Source organism: Colias eurytheme, chromosome 3, assembly GCF_061535395.1.
Source record: "Colias eurytheme isolate Ceu_HAF_F1 chromosome 3, ilColEury1 Martin Lab GWU primary, whole genome shotgun sequence".
Lineage (NCBI taxonomy): Eukaryota > Metazoa > Arthropoda > Insecta > Lepidoptera > Pieridae > Colias > Colias eurytheme.
Genome location: NC_142982.1, coordinates 6,202,130 through 6,212,753, shown reverse-complemented (window position 1 = coordinate 6,212,753; position 10,624 = coordinate 6,202,130). Strand labels below are relative to the sequence as shown.

The window sequence follows — 10,624 nt, the reverse complement described above, 5'->3', positions numbered from 1 at the left end:
CGTTTTTGTCAAATCAAATGTCAAATAATATTATGTTTACATTTTACAGAATTATTGGAACATTTTACTATTGTGATAACTGTGATCGTAAATAAGAACATTGAAGTTGTAACTGTGAACAATAATAAGTTAATTTATCAAAAGGTTTTGTTACTGTTACTCGTAAAATGTCTTTCTTCAAGAATGTAACTTCTGGATTTAATATTCGCAGTCGTGAAACAATTCTGAAGGAATCATTGATAAATAATTTGTCAGAATGCGTAAAAGACATACAATACAATAGCCAATTCGAAGAAAATTTTCACAGTGTCCTTGGTTCTTCGGATTCAACAAATACTCTTTGCATGGGTTTGGAAGCTATTTTTCTACATGGCTTAAAAGATACATTTCTACGAAAAGCTAAAAATGTTATCTCTGGTGAACTAGATCGTCCTCAATCAAGCTTTTGGCCACTTATTTTAGTTCTTTCTCATCGACAGAATATTGATCAAATTTCTTCATTACCGCAAATTAATACCGAAATTGGACAATGTCGGGCCTGGCTACGTATAGCCCTCAACGAGTGTCTCTTATCATCATATATGGCTACGCTCTTAAAAAACATATCAGCTGTTAAGCCTTTCTACAATAGAAGTGCATTTGTTTGCGATTCTGAAGTCTTAGAAGTAGCTCAGAAATTAATCCAAGGATTAGAAACATGTGTGCAGTTTAATCTTCCAATAAATTCAAGTCTCCTCAATCAATGGCCTGAGCAAGTCCTCATGCAAGCTGGTATTTGGGTACCAACTCTGAAGGTAGCACCAATTTCAGCTGGTCTTGATGTTGCTAGCACTTTATCTGATGAAACTGTACCCAAATTGGCTTCTACACCTAATAAATCTTCAAATATTACTGGTTTGGGTAAAATGTGGGCTCTTAATGAAGATGAAGCATTAGACTTTATCTTGTCTAAAGATTCTGCACAATTTTCAAGTAGTGACAAAGATACACATGTTGTAGAAGCAGCCGAGGCTAAACCAGAAACTGATGTTGAAACAAATGTAAAAGAAAGTGAAGAAATTCCTTTGAATGAAGAGCAACAAGATCTCTCACAGATTTATTCATCATCAGTTAATTCAGAAGGGTTTGTTGCCCCATCTGATGTTATTATATCAGGAAATTCTCTTAGTGGCAAAGGCTGGTCTAATGATACAAATGATGATAATGCTTCAATAAATTCTAACTCTTCTCATGGAAGCAGTATGATAAAAACCCCAGAGCTAAAAAGTCTTTCCTCGCTTATAGACAACTCTAACTTATATGGAGAAGTGAATACCAATACTCCCAATTTAAGAGATATTATGAAAGATATTCATAAAGAATTAAAAATAACAGTGGAAGACAATAATGAATGTAATTTGAATGTAGAGAATGTTACACCAGAAGATCCATCACTTCACAGTTTAGATTTTGAAATAGTATCAAATTCAACTGGCTCCTTCTCAGTTCCCGAGTTACAAAAGATGATGAAACAATTAGGACTATTATCTAGAGAAAAAGGACTTGATAATCAAAATTATCAATGTAGAGGATGTCAAGATCTTTTAGGCAGTACAGTATCTAAGGCAAAAGTTTGTGGTTTTACTGGAGAATATTACTGTTCAAATTGTATGGATTCAAATGTATTTATTATACCAGCAAGAGTAATTCATAATTGGGATTTCAAAAGATATGCTGTCTCGAAGAGGGCAGCACTTTTCCTCTTAGAATTTCAACATCAACCTTGGATAGACATGAAAAAACTGAATCCAAAAATATATATGGGAGTCTCTGATATGGCACATTTACAGGAACTGAGAATTCAATTAAATTTTCTCAGAGCTTATATATTCACTTGCAGAGAACCAGTCATAGAAGAATTGCAAAAACGGATATGGCCAAGGGAGTATTTGTATGATCATGTTCATCTATACACAATATCAGATCTAGCACAAATACCAAATGGTTCTTTGGTTTTGCAGTTGGAGAAAGTGGTAAATTTTGCAAAAACCCATGTGTTAGACTGTTGGCTGTGCAGTCAGAAAGGTTTCATATGTGAGGTATGCAGGGACCCAAAGATATTGTATCCTTTTGAGACAAGTACAACATACAGATGTGATGAATGTTCCAGTGTCTTTCATGCAAAATGTTTAAATGAGAATATGCCATGTCCAAAATGCAAAAGAAGACAAGAAAGAACAAATGACTCATCACTAGTTGATGCTCTTCACAGTTTAATGATTAAATAGAAGTATATTCACATTTATGGATTGGATGAGATATGCATAATTGAAAAGCAATAAAAGAAACAATGTGAATTGAATGGCTCTGTTGTTTATGAGTTGAAATTCAATACATTGTAGTTTATTGAGGGTTGATAAGAGATAAATGCTTCAGTGATCATGATTCCATTATATTACGATTGTAATATTATAAAAGATAAGTCTATTAAAAAGCTATTAAACTATGTAATCACAAATATATATTGGTAGATAAAAATTGTACTTACTTTTTAAATCATAATAATTTTTAGTAAAGAGTAATATATATACCTATAATATAATATATACATATCAATTTTTTTTAATTTACCTATTAAATAGTTTTCATGTACAAATATGATAAATAAAGGAAATGTTTTCTGGGTGTATCATTCCTTTTATTGATTTAGTGGATACATTTTTTGTACATAAAATCATTTTTTATTATGCACCACTGTCCACCATACTCAGCATTTGTCCTAGTCGTTTGGGTTGCCTGGCAGAAATGGCTGTCAGCGATAGGGCCGCCCTCTGTACATTGTTAAATAATAATAGATTTTCTATTTCTGTTATATGCCATTATAGCAACAAGTAATAAAAAGAGCGTGTGTGCCGAGCACACGTGTCAGAAATGATACTTCTTTGGCAAGAATTAAATATAACAAAATCGTTGCCTTACTCCATGACGTGATGGTATTGCCATAACACGACCTTGAAATTTTACTCTCAACGCGCATAAAGGAGTTTCACTTCAAAAATGACGTAAAGCAGTCGTTGTCACGGTTACAAATTGGATGGTTAAACACACAGGTTAAACAACTGTATAAATGGCATATGCACTTGCTCTTTCTTTAGCTTATTTGCTTGCTGTCACGAATCCGACTCACACTTGACTCATTTTATTTAAATAATAGTTTATGTATGAGGGTATATTTTAGTTTATATTATGAGAGAAGCTTCAGTTTAAATCTCAGAAAAACAGTTAAATTAGGATTTAGGAGTAAGAAATAAAACATTGAGAAATATTTAATACGAGAATAATATTAATTTCATACTAATCACACATGTAGTTACGTTTACATCTCTTAATTAATATACATCAATATTATCACTTTATACAAATATTGCACTTATCTAGTCCTATTCAAATTTAATATATCACTGAGAAAACTGTCTACACTTTCTTTTTTATTATTACGTTGTTTGGTGCTTTTAATTGGATGATTTCCATTTCCTTGGTTATGTGATTCTAAAGAGAACTCTTCAAAACAATCATCGAGTAATTTGTTTGGATCATCTTGTTTATTTTTTGATTTCTTCTTTGACTGATAACTTAATGAATCCTTTTCAAAGTCCAACGGTACAATGCCTAAATCGCCGCTGTAACGGTTTTTTGCTACTTGTAAATATTTTTTGCCTCTTACTGCTGTTAATCGTTTATCCTGCAAATATAAAAGTATACTTTTATTAATTAACATAATAGGTTTTATTAATTAACATAATAGGTATATAATTTTGTGATACGTTTTTATAAAATGAAATATTATAGACACTGACCTGAATAATCAACACATTGTCAGCTTCCTGTGACGCCTTTGCACTACCAAATATCGAGCTAGTTGAAAGATCTTCGGAATCACGCTCCTGGAAAAAAAAGTACGCTGGCTATATTGTATAAAACATTTTCATTAAATTCAAAGTCTGTTTGTTCTAAACAGGTAAATATTTGGGTCAATCAATTTTTAAAGGTCCCGATCATAATTTTCTCGTATTTTTTTTTTTACTTAATTTTCAGCATTTTACTATTTCATTTAGAAGATAATTCTTCGTAGATTAAGATTATATAAGCAGCAGTGCAGTTGATTTAATACATTTGTGGATTTACCTTCACGAACCGATCTATTCACGGGAAATAATGTCCTTTGGACAACTTACACAATAGTACTTTTTTAAATGTTAAATTCCCTTAAGAATTAAAACAAATTCTTCTAATATTAAATAATAAATAATATTTTGATATTTGTTCTATTTACACCCAAAATACGAAATATTTTTATTAAAATTGAAACGAATGATGTCTTTTGAACAACCAAATAATGTTTCATATATAAAAAAGTTTCAGTAAAGCGGAAATAGTGATATTTTTTACAAAAAAACTATTAAGGCGAGGTTGTTACGTATCGCATTATTGATTTTACTTAATTAAAATGAACTGATTCTCGATATAACTGAATGAATGAAGTATAATGTGATTTTCATATGGGGACATCTTAGTTGTAGTAGTAGCGTCTAGATTTTTGAAATGTTAAAATTACAATTAAACTAGACATAAAATCGCGTAATAAAAATGTGTTCCCGAAACAGCCGAGTAATAAACAAAACATGAACTATTTAACTGTTAAAGTATAAGTTTTATATAATTATTGTCCTAGGTACAACCAAATTGTCCATGGTACAACCACTTTGGTTGGCCCAGTGACTGGTTGTCCGCGGGACATTTTTAACGTTTTGAGCCGCCAAGCAAATACTATTGTTATTTTATATATTAATCTCAGCTCACACTAAATTATAGACGAAAGCGCATCTCGTGTAGTATAATTGATAACAATGCATCAAGTACTTATGCTTTAATCACAGTTGTCTGACGGACTGACAATAAAGCCACCCCACACTCACCAACATCGCTCGGACGACTGTTGCCGTTATTTTATACAAATCAAAATGGCGTTTGAGCCCGACAGTTAATTGTTGTGTTTAGCTTGTTGTTTAGGAATCTACCGCGCCATTTGTGTTTTGTTTCCATAACTAAATTACGGTTGTCTGTGAGACCTGTGCCATGTAGATGATTTATGGGGACAAAAGTAAAATGCCTGAAAAACGTATTATATCCAATAAAAAAAAAAATATTTGTATGTTTTTATGTCAATAATCATGAACTGAATCAAGAAGTCTATTTGGTATTTATGGTCGTGATAGTATGTGTTCGTGATGCGAAGTTTGTTTATGCATAGTAGCTTGGGGACAAATGTGATAGTACTGGAAAATTGCATTTAGTCTCTGGACAACCATGAAACTACGCACAAATTAATAAAGCAAGTAAAATATTGTTCACAATAATGTTAGAAAATATTAAGAGGAATATAATTAAAACCAATTTAACTCTTTCTGATTTCATGTTTATTAATTATCGTTCAGGGACATGATGCGTGTACCGTCGGACCATTAAAAGTTGATCGACCCATTTAATTAAAGGCCATCTTGTTGATACAGCTTAAAATGGATCCTCAAATCTACTTCCGATAGGCCATCCACAAACTAGTTTTTTGATTCATTGAAAATAACGATTCAATAGTGAAATTGCTCAAATGTTCAAAATGAAATTGCCCAAGCAACAAATCCTACAGTTTCATTATTATTTAATGTTTTATTCTATATAGGTATAGGCAGGTGCATTTCATATTTATTTATTGGTACTTTGTGCGGCCACACAATACAAATGAATGTAAAAGTAACTTTACAAACCTAATTTCTATAAATGGTCGATATGACCGGTAATGATTTAATTGTATATAACTACGTACGCCGTCAGTTTTTCGTCACAATACGCCAAGATATCGTATAGCGCTACGTTTGCAATATTAGTGTCAAAGATTACGAGTTATCAGTAAATACCCTAATGTTGGTTGAAATGTTTATTATAACATAGTTTAATGATCGAATGGTCAAAAGGGTATATACTTAATTAAACAATGATAAATTTTAACATAATAATATGCATTTGGGAGCAAAAAAACTTTAATACTAGTTTCTGATGAACGCCCCTTTTAAATTATGTTTGTTATTGTTTCACATTCGCAATTAAAAGTTGTTTTATTGTCATAACATTATTTTGTGCGTTTTCATGAATTATAATATGACTAGCGGTCCGCCCCGGCTGATTTTTCTAATTATGTCCTATGTCACGTCTTAGTAGTTAGCTATACATACATACTTTCACGTCGCAACAGAACGGCTTTTTCTACCGAGGGAATTTTCTTTGACTATACAGGCAGAAAGCTAGTAATAATAGTCACAGTAATCTGGTTGAATCTGCTATTTGATTGGATGACGTTAAGGTGGGCCACTCCCTTACCTTAACGATTGTTTAAACCTTAACTCTAACTCGTGTAACATTCGTTAAGGTAATGACTGGGGCTTCTATTTTTGTTTCTTCACCCCGTTCCCTAAACCAACTACTATGCTAAATGATGTTCAGTCTACACATTCTCGTTACATTAAATAACTTGAAGAGTTGTCCTTAGGTTTGTTGTATTTTTAACTACACAGAAGTATGAGCCCTGGTCATTTAACCAAGTAGCAGATATAGATACCTTTCTAGGATGCATGACGAGTGTGACGTGGCAATGCCTGGCCGTGGCGAAGGTTCTGAAGGCGGCTATAACGGCGTCTTGTCGTAAGTACCGATCGCCTTCCCGCTCCTCGCCCAACCCCAACATGAACTGCACGTTGTCCACTACAACGTGGGATATGTCGTGCATGTACCGCGCGTGCTCTACTGCCTGGGAATTGGTTTAAATTATAATGTACTAGATTTCCGCCCGCGGCTTCGCCCGCGTTTTCAAAGGAAAACCCGCATTGTTCCCGTTCCCGTGGGATTTCCGGGATAAAACCTATCCTATGTGTTAATCCAAGTTACCCTCTATATGTGTGCTAAATTTCATTGTAATCGGTTCAGTAGTTTTTATGTGAAAGAGTAACAAACATCCATACATCCATACTTATAAACTTTCGCCTTTTTATGTAATAGTATTAAGATTAAGAATTTAAAGATTCCATCAAAACATCTACAACAGTGTCCAAGATATTTTTATGTTGGTTTGTAGAAGGAATATGACTCATTCTAACCCCACTATGTCAAATTTTTAGTGTTAACCGCCGTAGAGGCATTCTTTCCTTGTTCTTAGTGTGTTCGAAAAGATTCTAAGCAATGTTCTATTACTGAACAACACTGAACACGAGTTTAACATATGATTAATAGCATATTTTTTCAGATTTCAATAGATGGTGCTATAAATAATAAATGGATTTTCACTTATTTTCGTCTTATGCGAAAGCACCCTTATATTATATTGAAAGACAATCTGGACTTACTTCCATTACAACTTTAATGGGCTGCTGTCCGTGAAAAGCCAGATAGAATATTGGTAACTTCTGAAAATCATCAGCATATTTGTGGAACTCATCAAGATTCTGTTCTAGCGGAACTCCCGCGAATTGTTGAAGCATTGTGCGCGCCAGTCTAGAGTTACGAATCTCGAAGCTGCCCCATAATGTGCTGACCTGTAAAAACGAAGAATAAGTTATACATAAGTTTAACTATTTTTTTTAATTGTGTAAACGAGTTTTATACGCAATTTCTTTCATGTTTTTAAGCTATTGCATAGCTTCTATCGCGGGCCTTACGCGGGGACCGAATCTAGAAATTCCGTAACGAAAAAACCTCGCGCTCCCTACCCCGACGGGCGCGGAGGTGTGGCTTGAAGGCATAGCAGCTTTACCGCGGCAGTCCCCGAGTGCCTCACGTATTTTTTTTTATTCTGATAGCAGACAAGTAAGTTAGGTAAGATTACATAGTGAAGCAAATCAAATTTTGTTATTGCTAAAAATGAGAATTACATTATTTATTCATGATAATTATTGTATATTATTAAATACCAAGTACATACCCCTTGCTGAGCAAGATCCAGAGACATTTCAGCACATAATGTAGTCTTTCCACAGCCAGTAGGTCCAGTTAAAACAGTTAGTTCACCTCGTCTATGGCCGCCAAGTAACCGAGTCAGGGCAGGAAATCTTTTCCATTTTATACCTCTAACCTGATAAAAACAATTATTATAATAAAATACAATACACTATAGAGAGTATGCTAATATTGCATGAAACTTATAATTTAGTGAACTGACATCATCCAACATTATACATATGAACATAGGAAAAAATCATAAAAAAAAAAAATGCTTTTATCATTGAGATTTGAACAAACCTTATCAATATTGGTAAGTTCAGCATAAACATCATCCCGCAAGGCTGCAAATGTTGTAATAGATCTGTGTGCAGCTGGCTTTGCTTCTGACACAAGTGCTTTGAGTGCTAAATTAGCATTAGCTGCTTCAGTAGCCGTCACTAAACCATCTGTGGGTCTGAAAAAATGTGGCAGAATATTTATTTATTTGTTTAATTTATGTGCGTTAGCTACTATCCATACTAAGCTAAAGCTTTTGTAACTGTGAGGTATAGCTTATAAGCATTTTGAACTTTATAATTTTAAAACAACAAGGTATTTTAAAAATATTTATCATGACTATATTTACAAGTGGTGTGTTAGAAAGATTAAATGCCATGCATATGTTGTTAATTATTATGAAACTTAATGACAACCATTTACTTTCATTGTTTTACCTTACAAAACAGCACCTTCCTTCACCAAGCTTCTCTGCAACAGCCCTCATGTTATTCCAGTCACCCCATAAACATAACTTTTGATAACATTCAAGGACGGGCAATATGACAGGTGGCAAACTGCAGCTGTTACTCAACCATACCAGATTTCCTGCAATTTTCTACATAGTTAGCAATTTTTAATTATTATCATGTTGTTATTTTAACCCATTGGGCCCCGAACAGCCAGATCCGGCCGCGACACAATAGATTTTCTATTGTGTCTGCTATTCCGGGGCCTGATGGATTAATAAAGGGTAATAGGAAGAGCTAATTCAACTAGCAAAATTCAAAGGATTATGGATTCTTTTCAATTAAAGTGAAAATTAGATAGAAGTGTTACAACAATATTATGTTACATCTATATAAATAAAAATGAAACCCATTTTCCTTGGTCACGGCATCACGCGTGAACGGGTGGACCAATTTCGATAATTCTTTTTTTATTATATTCCTTGAAGTACGAGGATGGTTCTTATGTAGAGAAAACGTAAATAAGTGATAAATATAAATAGGAGCAGGTTTGTAATAATAATTTATATTTATATATTTTATAACCCTTGTAGAATGATGAAATACATGTGAAATTTATCTGTTTTTTCCCTTATAAAGATTTATAGAAAGTAGTTACTACTAATTACCTGGAACTTTATGTGCAGCTAAATGTAATATATCTTGAATATTAGGAACTAATATTGCTTGGTCTGCTCGTCCCACTTTAGGAGCTCGGCAAGAGTACAGACCAGCTGTGTAACTGCCATAGTTCTCTATCTCCTCTTCTTTTCCTGCTTGAATTTTTCTATATCCAACTATATTATCCAAAGAGTTTTTAAGTGGAAAATATAATACTGTATGATCAGATGACACTCTTACATCACCCAAAACTTTGTGAGCATCAAAATGGTACTGAAAATCAGAAAATGTGTAAGAGATTAATTATAAAAAAAAACTATTAGTCAATTATCTTATACAGATGAGTTACTCTTTAAATATACAATAAACATAACAAGTATGTTTAATAAAACATCAAAATAAATATTTATAATCTGCTTACTGGATATTCAAACAGACGGAATAGATCAAGTACTTCTGATTCATTTAAGTTTAACAATGAGGTAGTTTCATTTACAATATTTTGCCAGTCTTTTTGAAATCTATCAGTCTCTTGCTGTAATCTTTCTATATGTTCTTTGATAGTGCCTTCTACTTTAGATTTTTTAATAAGTCTCTCAAGCATGTTCCAATCTCCGTGAATGTTGCATTTTTGGCATAAAAAATAACCTAAAAAGTTTTATTGAATTAAACACAAGTGAAGACGAAAAATTTTAATGAATGGATAAATAATTAGGTTCACTTTTCTTGCTTTAAAAGTTTAATATAGAGTAAAATATTGCATCAAATCTCGGGGAAGTTCTTACCGGTAGTTTTATTGATATACACCTTGCTATATGATTTCTTTTCTTCGTTTGAACAAATGGTGCACTTTGTAGTAATTGAGGTGTATCCATCCTGTACAGCAAAACCTTTTTGTCGTAGTAATTTTCTTATATCGGTAACTGTTACTTTAGGAATATCAATGCTAACATTTTGTATATTTCTCACAGAGCATTCACATTTGTACAAATTAAGAAGAGGCCTTACTCTACTGAACCTTAGAGACTTAAACATAACTTATTTTTCATTACAAAAAAGGAAATAAATGATGAATAAATGAATTAAACAAGTAAAACTGAAATATATTTGATTATAAACATAAACATAACCTCAAAATGTTGACGTATACTTGACGTGACTTTTTAACACACACACTTTTTAGAGCTTTTTAATAATGTGTGAGAAAGCTGTGG

General features: G+C 32.8%; 2 protein-coding genes across 2 annotated transcripts; one reads left to right on the top strand and one right to left on the bottom strand.

Moving 5' to 3' along the window:
- Window positions 1–20: 20 nt before the first annotated feature.
- LOC149909629 (uncharacterized) lies at window positions 21–2,666 on the top strand. The gene has a single exon (XM_090119679.1). It carries the CDS (start codon window positions 168–170, stop codon window positions 2,265–2,267), a length of 2,100 nt encoding a protein of 699 aa, XP_089975805.1. The 5' UTR covers window positions 21–167; the 3' UTR covers window positions 2,268–2,666.
- A 645-nt stretch (window positions 2,667–3,311) lies between these two features.
- On the bottom strand, window positions 3,312–10,548 carry mtDNA-helicase (mitochondrial DNA helicase). The gene is made up of 10 exons (XM_090117933.1): window positions 10,196–10,548; window positions 9,832–10,058; window positions 9,419–9,683; window positions 8,739–8,889; window positions 8,323–8,479; window positions 8,006–8,155; window positions 7,431–7,619; window positions 6,650–6,838; window positions 3,837–3,923; window positions 3,312–3,721 (listed from the first exon to the last, which is right to left on the bottom strand). Exons 1-10 carry the CDS (start codon window positions 10,443–10,445, stop codon window positions 3,410–3,412), a joined length of 1,977 nt encoding a protein of 658 aa, XP_089974059.1. The 5' UTR covers window positions 10,446–10,548; the 3' UTR covers window positions 3,312–3,409.
- Between the last annotated feature and the right edge of the window lie 76 nt (window positions 10,549–10,624).

Bases quoted from the DNA above. Each gene is read 5' to 3' on its own strand.
- LOC149909629 (XM_090119679.1), top strand. From the start codon at position 168: ATGTCTTTCTTCAAGAATGTAACTTCTGGATTTAATATTCGCAGTCGT.
- mtDNA-helicase (XM_090117933.1), bottom strand. From the start codon at position 10,445: ATGTTTAAGTCTCTAAGGTTCAGTAGAGTAAGGCCTCTTCTTAATTTG. The intron at 6,839-7,430 runs GTAAGTCCAGAT...ACCAATTCCCAG, and splicing joins CCATTAAAGTTGTAATGGAA to GCAGTAGAGCACGCGCGGTA. The intron at 3,924-6,649 runs GTATCTATATCT...TTTTTTTTCCAG, and splicing joins TCGTCATGCATCCTAGAAAG to GAGCGTGATTCCGAAGATCT.